At 38.8% G+C, this 13,601-nt stretch overlaps 2 protein-coding genes across 3 annotated transcripts; both read left to right on the top strand.

Annotated features, from left to right (window-relative positions):
• The first annotated feature begins 1,798 nt into the window (after positions 1-1,798).
• On the top strand, positions 1,799-4,841 carry slc48a1a (solute carrier family 48 member 1a). Its single transcript, XM_051424681.1, has 3 exons — positions 1,799-2,427; positions 3,219-3,386; positions 3,543-4,841. Exons 1-3 carry the CDS (start codon positions 2,298-2,300, stop codon positions 3,677-3,679), a joined length of 435 nt encoding a protein of 144 aa, XP_051280641.1. The 5' UTR covers positions 1,799-2,297; the 3' UTR covers positions 3,680-4,841.
• Positions 4,842-5,045: 204 nt separating this feature from the next.
• Positions 5,046-12,332, top strand: LOC127377877 (solute carrier family 26 member 9-like). 2 transcript variants are annotated; one of them, XM_051426156.1, is made up of 21 exons: positions 5,046-5,070; positions 6,178-6,314; positions 6,532-6,671; positions 6,830-6,940; positions 7,088-7,263; positions 7,380-7,544; positions 7,638-7,790; positions 7,902-7,984; positions 8,101-8,248; positions 8,331-8,444; positions 8,553-8,630; positions 8,748-8,843; positions 8,934-9,040; positions 9,149-9,218; positions 9,305-9,397; positions 9,473-9,613; positions 9,742-9,993; positions 10,654-10,708; positions 11,098-11,234; positions 11,972-12,031; positions 12,135-12,332. In XM_051426156.1, the coding sequence occupies exons 2-21, from the start codon at positions 6,190-6,192 to the stop codon at positions 12,144-12,146; spliced, it is 2,316 nt and encodes a 771-aa protein (XP_051282116.1). In that variant the 5' UTR covers positions 5,046-5,070; positions 6,178-6,189; the 3' UTR covers positions 12,147-12,332. The 2 variants fall into 2 exon arrangements, with proteins under 2 accessions (XP_051282116.1, XP_051282117.1); XM_051426157.1 differs by lacking the exon at positions 11,972-12,031.
• The last annotated feature ends 1,269 nt before the right edge of the window (positions 12,333-13,601 follow it).

Here is a 13,601-nt window from a genome sequence, read left to right as displayed (position 1 = left end):
AAAAATTTTAAAACATTTACTTAAAGTCAAGTTTACTAAGTAAACTAATAATGTTAGTGTGTTGTTTCTGTCTGTGTCTCTGTGTTTCTTTCTCTTTTCTTTCTATATTTATTTCTGTGTGCGAATGTTTCTATTTAGATCCTCCGGGAATGGGAGTGGGATTTCCTGCAACACATCTACGCCCAAGGAATGTGTACTTTGCCAACTGTCTTTGTTGTGCCTGTCTGGTGGCACACACACACACACACACACACACACACACACACACACACACACACACACACACACCTTTTCCTTCCTGGCCAGTTAGCAGTGACAGAGAGGGAGACATCTTTTATTCGTTTGACCCCATGGTCAAATGAGGACTGGGGCAGAAGGTGAGGCAGACATGAGCAAAAGCATTAAAACCTAAACCTTGCAACAACAACAAAAAGGACAACAACCCTCCAGTTTGTCAGCATCATTCTGACACATGTACCTCCTGCGCAGTCACATGGTGATAGTTACTTCCTTACCTTATCAGTTAATTCAGTTATAAACAATAATAAGCAATAAATATCTTCAACATATTATTTAGAGTATGACTTGCTTTGTCTTTAAATTTTAAACACTTGTGATGTAAAATTATCTGTATAAATCAAAAACTGCTCATAAAATGTATAGGGCAGACCTATGATAATGTGTCTGACAATCTTACATTCTTTTTTTGTATCGTATTTGTAATGTATTCATCTTACATTACATCTGAAGAACTATAATAATTATACAAAAATATTATAAACCAAGCGATCCTGTTCAATTATTTTAAAAGGTGATCTGTACCTTACCACTGGCACGCTCTTGTAAGATTCTTCAGCCTGTAGATTTCCACTCTTTTTGCTTTCCCTTTTCAGCCTTTGCTCCGTTCACATGTCCGAGGATGATTTCTCAGTCATTTCAGTTTATGTGAGTTGTGGGGAGTGTTGCTGGACACAGCTTCCTGTATCTTTCTGATTGGTCATGAAGAGAGCGCCCCAGGGCATGGGCTGAGTACAGCAGTGAGGCACAGTGATGTGTGTGAGAATGTGTGAAGACTGCAGAATCTTTGGTTTAGCTTTCACAGCTATAAGTAAATGTTGTGGTTTTCATCTGCAACAACCTTGTCTGCAGCACAGCTGCTACAAACCACAAGAAAGTACTGAAGCTCAGATTTCAATGCTTGAGTGTTTAGATTTATAGTCAAACTATAAAACATTGCTCAGAATAAATAATAATATTATGCTTTAATGTTTCCTGCAGAGAAAGTCACTAACTACCTGCGCACATCTAACCAGGGTCATGTTTACATGTGAATATCTTTGTAGATGCAATTTTATTTTATTTTTGTGCTTTTTTGTTTTATGTTTGTCAACTATTACTGTCTTTATTTCTGTATTAACACAGTTATATATTTATTTGCCTGACCTGTTTATAGTAATTTATTGTAATCAAACTAAATGAAACAAGAAATGCCTTTACACTGAGCTGCCAATGGCCTTCGTGTAACCTAAAATTTTTTTAACTCTTACCCAATGTACATCTGAAAGACTAAGTCACCAAAATTATGTCGACAGCTTTGGCATAAGAGGTTTAACCTGCCGTTCCTGTTTCAGCCACTAGGGGGCGGTATGTTGGCGAGTCGGGGGTTTCCTCTGTGCAAAGATATTTTATGTACAAGTGATAGATGACTCTAGGGTGAATTGTTGAAAAATAAAACATGAGAGATTCTCTCTTTCTCAACACAGCAACACCAGTTTTTTTGTATTTTGAGTGTTATATGAGACCGAAGAACACGTAGAGACCAATAAAACGGATTAAATTCAACCTCCACCGGTGTGTTGTAGCGTCGGCTGAACACAGGGATCCACGGTGGTGGTCGTCTTCAGGAGCACAGCCTACCATCTTTGCGGTGCACATCAGATAAACACTGGTTGTTTTGTTGCAGCTTGTTAGTTAGAAATCTTAAATGTGCCATCGACAGTAAGAGGCACACGACCAGGGCTTATTATTCAGCTATTTTCCAAAACTAGTTATTTGTTTGTTAACAGCGACAGGCGTCGTTCTCCCTGGTCGTTCAGCCGAGGGGGGATTTCATGTGGTCGTTTTTTTCCCTGTCGTTAGTATCAAGGATATTAGTTATGTAATGTGGCGGTAAGCTGTTGATGTTAGCTCGATACCAGTCTGCTTTTCTTTTTCCTTTTCTTTTTTTTTGAAAGTACGTAGCTGTATCTTTTGACGCCTGTCGCTAACATTTCGGTGGCAGTAGTTCGGGTTTAACAATGGGGATCAGCAGAGTTTACATTAGCATAGGATATGCTACCTTTGGCACCCTGGTTGGACTTTCGGCTTTCTTGGTGTGGAATATTGCGTACAAACAACCATGGACGGCGGCTATGGGAGGCCTGTCGGGTATGTTGGCACACTTATAGCGATTACTGTAAAGTTAACATGTTGACAGAATGATATTGGAGCATTTAACTTAACCAGGCCTGCACAGTCAAACATCACAGCACAGTCATATCATATTACATTTGTTGTTTTTGTTGTTGTTGTGTTCTTTATTTACTCTCAGTGTTGTCACTACAAGCTTTACAACACACATCCTGGCAGTATTAGTTTTGAATGTGTTGTTGTTCTGTGCTAGGCTGGATGTTATAATGTAGGTCACACTTTGTGATCAGATTTGTGGATTCCTCAGTGTCATTTATAATAGCATTCACTCACTGTGCCATAAAGAAGACTAGTTTTAGTGAATGTCACGTTTTGAATAATAAGGATGTCCATATGTATTGAAGCCTAAACAATATTGGATTTTTGAGGCTAATATTGGCATTACATAAACGCATAACAGTTGACCAACATACCAACTGAGAGTGACATTTCACATTTGACACTGAATAACCTCAAACCTTGTTTGGCATATATATATGTGTGTGTTTGTGTGTGTGTGTGTGTGTGTGTGTGTGTATGTGTGTGTGTGTATATATATATATATATATATATATATATATTATATTTCTGTTTTTCATTGTCTTATTTGTCAACTGAATATTTAAAGACATAACGTGGACTTAATATGGTGCTCCAGTTATTTAAATATAGTCTTTATGCTGCATCGGCCTAGTTTTAAATTGCACTTAATGAAAGTGTGTGTGTGTGTGTCTCTCTCTCTCTCTCTCTCTCTCTCTCTCTTCTGACAGGGGTTTTGGCTCTCTGGGCTCTTGTCACACACATCATGTACCTGCAGGACTACTGGCGCACCTGGCTCAAAGGCCTCAAGTTCTTCATCGGTGTTGGTGTGCTCTTCTCAGTTTTGGCAGTGGCTGCCTTCATCACCTTCCTAACTCTTGCCATCACACAACAGCAATGTAATCCTCTCTCTGTTGGTCTTGCTTTATAATGAGTAATGTTCAGTACAATAGAGATTTCAAAGATAACATTATTAACAACTCATATGCTTTTTGACTCAGATGATTGATTTCCTGATGCATGTAATCATCACCCTGCGTTTTTACTTCCCACAGCTCCCACTGACCCGAGGAGCCTCTATCTCTCCTGCGTGTGGAGCTTCCTGACTCTCAAATGGTCCTTCCTCTTGGCTTTATACTCGCACAGATATCGCCAGGAGTTTGCAGACATCAGCATCCTCAGTGATTTCTAGTCAGTACTGATTTTAAAGACTGTGATGGACTTTGAGGGGGTTTAGGCTGCCAGCAGGAGCTGGTCAAAGAGCTTTTGTTACAAAGAAGAGGAAAAGCAGACATGGATAGATTAAAAAGTCATCTGACTTTTACCACATGGAGTTGGCACTTGTTGCACTTGCTTAACGATCTCTGTATTTGTATTGTAACCTGTTCTCCTACTTCTAATGACCCACATATTATATCCCTGTAAGTAGTCATAAGTCTAAACATCTAAAGACTGGAACTGCTTTTGAATGAATTGCTCAAGGCTATTAATGAAGGGGCATTCAGGTGGTTTTTCAGACATATTTTTGTCATGGGATTGTTTAATCTTAAAACAACTAAAGGAAAAACGCGGAACAAGGAAATCCCCACCTTTAATCCAATCACTAGTTATGTAAAAGGAAGTGATAGCTGAAAACCTCAGAGCCAAAACTCAAACCTGAACGCCGTACCTGAAGCCACTCTGCTAATGCTAGGTTGACAGTTCCTGTTGGAGTGCTTGAATGTTTGTATGAGCTTTTTCACATTTTGCAGTTTTGAACCACAGACTATTCATATCTCCTGTCTGCAAAGTCTCTTAGCTCCCTTCTTCATCAGTGAAGCAATTTAAGAAACCATTTTTCAATATCTACAGACTTTATTTCTCTCTTTATATTCCGCTGTTCTTTTCACAAGAACTAAAGAAAAGGCATTCCTGTGGAATTTGTGCTTTTCATCTTTTGTTCCACAAGGGGGAGACTTGATAGAGCTTGATAATTCTGGTATTCCTCTTCAGAGAAAAACACATGGATTTGATAAATAATTGCACTTTAGTCTTGATATTGATGCCGTTGTTTTGCACACAGATTCTGATACAATGGAAAAAGAAATCATGTTTTACACATTGTCATCTCTGTCTCACCCTTTTTAATGTTGAAATACACTATTTATATGTATCATTTATTTTACAGTTAGTATGATTTGTGTAAGTCAAGTTAAACTAGGCTTTGTAAGTGGATTAGCTCCAGCTGTTGCTTATGTCTACCTTTTACCATAAAATATGTTTAAATATATTTTTGTTGACGAGAGAATGAATGTGAGGATGCTACATGTGTATATAGTAACTGAACCCATTAAAGTTGCATTTATTGTTAATTACATCATGTTGTCTTCTTGCTCTGTACTACACACACACACATACAGCAGCACAACAAATCAACACTTTAAGGGATTCAGCTGTCCCTGTGTGTGCTGAAGGTTTTCAAGCTTTTCAGTTTCTAAGCTCCACCCAGAAGGTGTAGAGAGTCTTTAGTTAGTTTGATAAGTAATCAAAGTGGGCAATACATGTATTTGAGCCAAATGCCTGCAGACGTGCTTCAGCAATAAGGTACAGTGCTGTCTTTTTGGACTTCTATATTAATACAGAAGTAGATATTCTAAGTATATTACTAACATTGAAATCAATGTGTTACGAGGGCAGCTCATTACTTGCTCATATTTTAATTAATTTATCACTGACATCCTTGTAAGAGGACATAAACATTTTAAGAAAGACAATTGTACAAATTAATCAGAAAAAAAAAAGTTTCAAAAGCACATTTTTGACAGCGATCGAAAAGATGTAATATCAACAGGTGTTCTTTTATTAAATAGTGAAGAATCTCTTTGCAACTTCATCTTTATATTCAGTTATTTCGTCTTAAGCTTTAACCCTGCTTAAATGCTTTTCAGTATGACAAGAAATGTTTGGCGTAAATAAACGATTACGCCAATGTAAATAAATTATGTTTTTTGTTTGAAATTAGTAATTTCCTGTCATGACATCTAAACAATAATTTGACAATATTTTACATTTTAAGTACTAATATGCCCATGTTTTTAACTGCAGATATTAGCATTTTAATATAGTTTCTTTTAAAACATGGATTGTGGTACTTGTGAACTTGACCGTGTGCTATTATTTATCTGGTGTTGAACAAATATTTAGCAGTCCACCAACCTGTTGGCTGATCTTCACCCTTCAAGGTTAGATTAGGGCCTTGCACTTGAAATATGCCACTTAAACGTAAGTCAACAATTGTGCAATTCTAAAGATCCCCATGTTTCCACAACCATATAAATATAATCCTTAAATCAATTGGACTAGGCTTGCTTTTGTTTAAAATGTGCAAACTAATTTCAGGCAGTAAGTAAATTTCCCCAAGTATTGTATTTAAGTACATATTTGATGTACTTGTATTTTCTTTTCATGTCACTTTCATCTTCTACTCCACAACATTTTTAGAGGGAAATAAAATGTAGACTCAATTGATTAACTCAACCTCAACCAACTACAACAGTAAAATTTTGCTTTTACATTATTAGTATAATAATATAACAGTCAAGTGCATATAGGCTATATGTGGTGAATTAGTCAGTTGGTGTTATTCTTTAAATTGCCCATTGAGGAGACAGTATTAGAGAGACTTTTCTGTTTGGACTTAATATGTTTCAGTATGCTATAGTCATGCACCCGGACCGCCCACGTTATGCGATTGATAGGCCGGCATACAACCTCCCAGATTTCGACAGAGAGTTTGACAAGAAGAGTCGACAATTCCCTGTTGGAGAGAAAGTGAAGAAACTCTTCAGGTACAGAATTACAATCTCTTTGCCACAGTCAACACAAACTACATGTCTTCGTATCACACAGTTTCTACCCCTGACAAGCTTTGTGTTGTGATCAAATAGTGCAGAGCCCTGTAGCTATGACTCAATACAAAGTTTAGACATGTGTTAAGGACTTTTTCAAAGAAACAACCATAAAACCTGATTTCTTCAAAGAGTTTCTCTTGTTTGTTTCTGTCAGATGCTCTGTGTCGAGACTGAAGGGCTTGTTATTCAGACATCTGCCTGTGCTGAGCTGGCTTCCCAAGTACAAAGTGAAAGAAAACCTGCTGTGTGATGTCATCAGCGGGGTCAGCGCTGGTACCATTCAGGTTCCCCAAGGTCAGTCAATTCTCTCCTCTCTCTGATGCCTCTGCATAATGCATGCTCACTGATGCTAGTTGCTGCAGTGTTGGCTGCAGTTTATGACATAGTTTTTGTATTTTTCTATGTTATCATGATTTATGTGACAGTTATAAAAAGGTTTCTGTTCTTTCCAGGCATGGCATTTGCCCTCCTGGCAAGCCTCCCTCCTGTCAACGGTCTCTATTCCTCTTTCTTCCCCCTCATCCCTTATTTCTTCATGGGCACTGCTCACCAGATGGTCCCAGGTAAATCAGAGTGATTTATCTACAGCGATTTCATATAATGACAGTGATAAGTTGCCAGAGCTGCACAGTGCAGATCAGCTGCGCTCAGCCTGACTCTGCCCAGTTTGCAGAACGGCACAGACGTGACACACTACTTTCTATGTCCAGGTACATTTGCTGTCCTCAGCATTATGGTGGGAATCGTATGTCTTAGGCTGGCCCCAGAGTCGGACTTTAGTCATTTCAATGCCACTCTTAATGCTACAATAGTGGACACAGACCTGATGAATGAGGTTCGCCTGGGGATATCTGGAACCCTTGCCTGTCTTACTGCAATCATACAGGTACTCATAGCACTAAAAGCTTAGTCTTTTAAAGTGAAATTTAAAAGAAAAGAAATAAATGTGAAGTACAGTTTGATCTAAGTGTGACACACTAAGAAGTACTTATGTCTGTGTAGATTGGCCTTGGCTTCATGCAGTTTGGGTTTATAGCCATCTATCTGTCGGAATCCTTCGTCAGAGGCTTCATGACTGCTGCAGGATTGCAGATCCTCATCTCAGTGCTCAAGTACATCTTTGGCATCAAAGTACCACCTTATAGTGGTCCGCTGGCTGTTATATATGTAAGCGACCCTTTCATACTGTGACCAAAGAACATCAAGACTTTGCTTGTATGGTCTGCCAATAAAATGTTCCATTTTAATTCTTTGTCACAGACTCTCATAGATATTATACGTGGCCTTCCTGATACCAACATAGCATCGTTACTATTTGCACTGGTCAGCAGTGTAGTTCTGATTGTGGTGAAGGAGCTGAGCGCACGCTACCGCCACAAGCTGCCCTTCCCCATTCCTATGGAGATCATTATTGTAAGTTGTTTCAATCTGTTTAATTTCGTGTAGCTGTTGCTCAGATTTTTTAATGGATGGAATATACAGTACAGTTCCATAATGACCGGTCCCTATTCCTGTTCCTCACAGGTGGTGGTGGCCACAGCCATCTCAGGCCCTCTGCATCTTCCTGAGATCTATCACATGGACATAGTGGGAGAAATTCCTTTGGGGTAAAGCATACATCAGCATACTTAATATCAATTGTTTTGCTTCATGAACTAAAACTAATCATGCAACTCATTTGTTACTATTCAATTTAGATGTATTTCTTGTCTCTATTTTCCAGATTCCCTGCACCAATCCTGCCCACAGTGAGTCAGTGGGAAGACATGTTGAGCACAGCTTTCTCCCTGGCAATCGTGGGGTATGTCATCAACTTGGCTATGGGCAGGACACTGGCAGCCAAGCATGGCTACGATGTGGATCCCAACCAGGTAGAAAAATTGCATATATTTACTAGTTCAAAAGCTGTATTTTATTCCATTTCATAAATACCACCTGCATGTTGATGTACAGGAAATGTTGGCTCTTGGCTGCAGCAATTTCCTCGGGGCCTTCTTTAAGATCCATGTGATCTGCTGTGCCCTGTCTGTGACCCTGGCTGTGGACAATGCTGGTGGAACATCACAGGTGTGTCCTGTGTTACTGTGTTTAATTTCATGAAAAATTATATGGACTAAATAGAAAATAATATCTGAAACTGCTAAATAATGCACCTCTGTTGCTGCCCTCCCATAGTTTGCCAGTTTTTGCGTGATGCTGGTTGTAATGGTTACGATGCTTGCATTGGGAGCCTATCTGAAACCACTTCCAAAAGTAGGTGGACATAAGAGTATGATACTGGTGCCTTTAAAAATTAGACAAAATATTTAAGTAGAGATAGGAGAAAAGTCTAGGGCTGACTGGTGATCTATGTAATGTTGGTTTCCTTAGTCAGTGCTTGGAGCCTTGATTGCAGTCAACCTGAAGAACACGCTCCTACAGATCTCCGATCCCTATTACTTATGGAAAAAAAGCAAATTAGACTGTGTAAGTCAAACCCTTGGATGCAATATTGGATTGTTTTTTTTGTTGTTGTTTTACATGTTTTAGCTTATTCTATTGTTCTTTCTCTTCCAGTGTGTGTGGGTTGTGTCGTTCTTGGCCACATTCTTTCTCAGCTTGCCTTATGGAGTTGCTGTTGGAGTAGGCTTTTCCGTCCTGGTAGTGATATTCAAGACGCAGTTGTGAGTAAACGCCATGCAATATGCTCTATTTTTGAAGCTTAATACAATACAGCAGGGTGTAAACTGTATATTATTATAATATTTATTTTAATAATGTGTTCCTCATAGTCGTAATGGTTCGGCAATGGTTCAGATTGTGGACACAGATATCTACAAAAACCCGAAGGTGTACAGCAAGGTATGATAACTAAATATATTTGTGCTTTTTTGTTGTTACAAAATGTAAGGGGAATTGTATCTAATTTCTTTATAATAACTCCACAGGTCATGTCAATAACAGGTGTGAAAATAGTGAACTATTGCTCACCGCTCTATTTTGCAAATGCTGAAATATTTCGCCAGAGGGTCATCAAAAAGGTAGGTTAGCAACCTGGTTTGAATGAATGTGTCTGTGTGGCATATGTGTGTTTACATCTACATGCTTTTGTCTAGACCGGCCTGGACCCTGGCAAACTTATCCTGGCCAGGCGGAAGTTCTTAGAGAAAGAACAGAAAGAAAAGGCAAAAGAGGAGAAAAAGGATAAGCTGACAAAAAGGAGGAAACCCAGCTCTTTGGTCACAATGAAGGCTCAAGTATGACTTTTAATGGGTCATGATTCCAATGTTATTCCCCACTTAGTTAAATATTAGAAAGATTTTCTGAAAATACATCCTGTGACCTTTTCTGTATACTTTTCTCTCTGCATTTCCTCTAAATCTAGACCATATCTCAGCTTGAACTGCAAAATGACTTTGATATGAACAATGGCAGTGCCAACAAACCTGAACCTCCCACCAGCTATGTCAACTTCCGCGGTAGTGACATTGAGCTGGGAGAGCAGGCACCTAACCAAGAGCCACCCAGTCCCACAGCTGTCGAACTGGAGTCCCACCCCATGCCCTTCCACACCCTCATCCTCGACTTGGCAGGGGTCTGCTTCATAGACCTAATGGGCATCAAAGTATTGACAAAGGTTAGAGGCTGTTTGCACTACTATTGAATTAATTCTTAAAAGAAGTGGTTCCATACTGAGCCTTTTTAGGTTTCATATCTTAGTATACAGTACATGGAACCCCTAAAAGGTTCAACAAGAACCATTTTACAGGGTTCATTCAAAATAAGTTTTGAGGTTCCTGAAAAGGTTCTTTTAGATCACAGAAAAAGTTCCATTAAATTAAACAACAACAACACCACTAAAAATAATGATGATGATGATGTTGTTATACAATAGGCTATAATTCCATAAGTTGTTTTATTTTAACCAGCAAAAATCTACTTACCAGCTAGGTTAGCCTTAACTGACATTTAACTGACATCTAGGTTAACTTACACAAGCATAATCAAAGCATGATTCGACTTTCCATTTTCTGTTGTTGAAATGTTCATTCCCAAAGATTCAGAGATAGTGAAAGTGAAGAGAAATGTCTGAATAAAAGAAGAGAAAAACTAACCTTGATTAGGCTAAATTGGGTTATGGCAGACTGCCTATAGCTCTTCCCTCCAGTAGCCTGCAAGTTAAAGAACCCCTGACATATAAAAGGGACTATTTTCTGTATAAATCTAATATTGAACCTGTGACAAAATGTTCTTTGATTTGGGAGACTGAACTTCTTTCCCTTTATGTCCCACACAGATGAACTCGAGCTACACAATGCTGGGGATTAAACTATACCTGGCTAATGTTCAAGGTAAAATCTTATATGACTTAAGTGCATTTCACTCTTGTTGGCTCTTATGAACAGTTGGCATGGCAACAGAGACCTGGTCATTCATTCAACATTAAGTCCATAACGTCTGTGAAGGACACTGTTAGAGTAGTCTTGCAATTACAAGTCAGAGATTATGTGTTTTAATACTTGTCATAGGGTACACATGCCTTCCATTTCCTAGTGACATAAAGGGGTGATTCACAGTAATAATTTACTGTGATTGATTACCTTTAAGCATCAAATCAGTGTTCTCCTCTTGGCAAATAGAATTTAATTTTTCTTTAAATACCACATAAACGGCAAGGGAAAATGACTGGTTTCACTGTGAACAAGTCCTTGTGTGATATTTGTTGTCTTTCCGCCTGCAGCCCAGGTGTACGAGGAACTGGAGGCTGGAGGAGCTTTTGAAGACGGCAATATTGCACGCAGTAATCTCTTCCTTTCTGTCCACGACGCCGTTCTGTTTGCTCAGCAGACCACTGGAGAAAGGCGATTCTCCCCAAAGGTAAGTCCCTCTGTATAAAATAACCTTATCATAAAAATCCTTTTCATAACATCACATACAAACCCCTGCTGTTCAAAGGTTCTGGTGTTAGGGACACATGGAGAGATTAAGCAATGAAAAGCAAGATTTATGCTCTAAGTAAGAAATTCCTCTTTTAGCACAGCTTTTGTCACCATATCTGGTTCAGCGAGGGTAAACAGAAATATCACAAAGGTTTTTGTGACACATTAAGCCCCACCACGAACAGAGTTGTAAGTTACACCAAGGTCATATTATATGCTGCGTACCTGATTTTGTCTTCTCTTACTGCCTGACAGGCAGCATTTAAAGCATTTGACAGGACAAACATTGTCTTCAGCAAGGATAACAATGTTGTAAAATTAAGCATCTTTAATTCACGATTCATTAAGGGATGTGTTCCATGTCTTAACTTGCAACACAGACTGCTGTAGCTCCTCCCTCCAGTTGCTGCAAGTCAAAACTCCCAGGCGGCTCTGTAAAAACTGGTGGATACTCAGAATGACTTAAATGTGGACGTGTACAGTTCATTACAAATTGTAACCTGTAATGTAACCATCTAGTATGTGATTACTTTAAAGCTCAATTTAGAGCTCCTTTTGCCTCTATCATTCTGTATGTATTCTACTACCACTGTCATTACTGAATGGGGAGCAAAGTAATGTTTGTGTGCATGCCTATTTTACTTTAAATATGTATGTTCACTTTGTTGGCTGCAGGCAGAGAAAGCCAGACAGGAACTTGCTTTTAACATGAATGAGGACAAGGATCTGGAGCAGGTATCCACTAGTCTGCTCATACAAGCTGATGCAAAATGACAATTTTGCATTTTATTCATTATGAAGTCATATTCTATATCTAAAATTAGTTTTACTTTCACAGGAAATGTTTTAGCACTGATTGCTGTCTGATTGCTACAGTGAAGATGAGAAGAAGAAAAATGCCGGAGATATTAACAAGTTACAGCCATCTTGGATATCACTGTAATTTATGGAAGTCTATTGTTGCCAAATTACATTATGTGCTTGATCTTGTATCTTTTTGCTGACTACCAATTATCTAAATAAAATGTTTTACTTTGTGGTTTGACAGGGGGTGGTACAAACCAACACAAGGGACCCCAATAAAAAGCCAGAACAGATAATGAGGGGAACTCTGGATCAGTTCATCCACCTCTCACAGAATAACTGTGGAGTGAACCTGCTGACTTCGCAGTCATATAGAAGTGGTCTTGTAATTAACTGAGAGTGTGCATGGCCACAGCTGTGAGGTATAGCCAGCTGAGCAGTCTGGCTAAGTCCCTGTGGAGGCAAGACACCGAGAAAGGCTAAACACAAATGAAAGGAGAAATACATAGCATCAGCGGTTTCATGACTTTGTAGCCATGAAAACTCTATTAAGTACCACAGTCTCCATCATTTTCCATAAGGCCGAATAATGCTACAACAACCAGAATAACACTTCTAATTATTGCTAGTTGCACCAGTAGAGTGACTGTAACAAAGAAAAATATGTGGGCCAACTAACTTGTGTTTGCGTAGCAGGTGCTTAAAGGCCTGTGGTGTCTAGCCTAGCAGCAGGCTGACAGTGGTGTTGGTATGCTTGTGATGCATGAATGGATTTATGAAGCTATTAAGAAATCATCCTAAGGTATTCTGGCACACATCTGCTCCTCTGCTCTCCTTCCTCTCTGCAGCAAATTGGCACCACAAGTGATTACAAGGTTTCTATGGCCATCAGCTTTAATTTGGAGCTCTGGGAAAGTCTCTCATCACTTAATAGTGTGTGTGTGTTCAATTTCATCACCTGCTGCTCATCCTCCTCTTTCTTTTCTCCCTCATTGTTTTCAGACCGTCTGTAGAAGCCCTTTGCTTTGGCCTGATTTAATTAATTTGATCTAGGAAAATATTCGGGCTGAAATAATTAGTTTGACCATCGTTTGTCACAATGTTATGAGCCATTATGTCACTCTGCCCTGCATTCCTTGTCTTGTTTGAATGTATAAGAAAAGACTTCAAGTCTTTTCACATTACATTCTAATTATACATAAACATAAGCTATGTCCCAATTGCAATTACATACGGATTCTAATGTGTTGATTAAGTAGTGGGTTCACACTGGAAAAGTGACAAAATTGAATCCTCTAGTCAGTAAGAAATACTAAAAATATTTAGTATTTAGTAAGAAGAGTGTATAGTTAATAGTCAAATAATGCAATGCACAGAAGAAATAGAGGAGCTGTGGACAGCTGCTAAAAATCACAACAAATTATAAAGTATTAAATCTTTGGAAAAACTTTTCTTTGTGAAGTTGAACTGGCAGAGGCGTTCCAACACAGCAATGTGGCAC

This window comes from Dicentrarchus labrax, unplaced genomic scaffold (assembly GCF_905237075.1).
Source record: "Dicentrarchus labrax unplaced genomic scaffold, dlabrax2021, whole genome shotgun sequence".
NCBI classification, from domain to species: Eukaryota; Metazoa; Chordata; class Actinopteri; family Moronidae; genus Dicentrarchus; species Dicentrarchus labrax.
The sequence above is the reverse complement of the archived record's forward strand: the minus strand, read 5'-3'. Positions and strand labels throughout refer to the sequence as shown.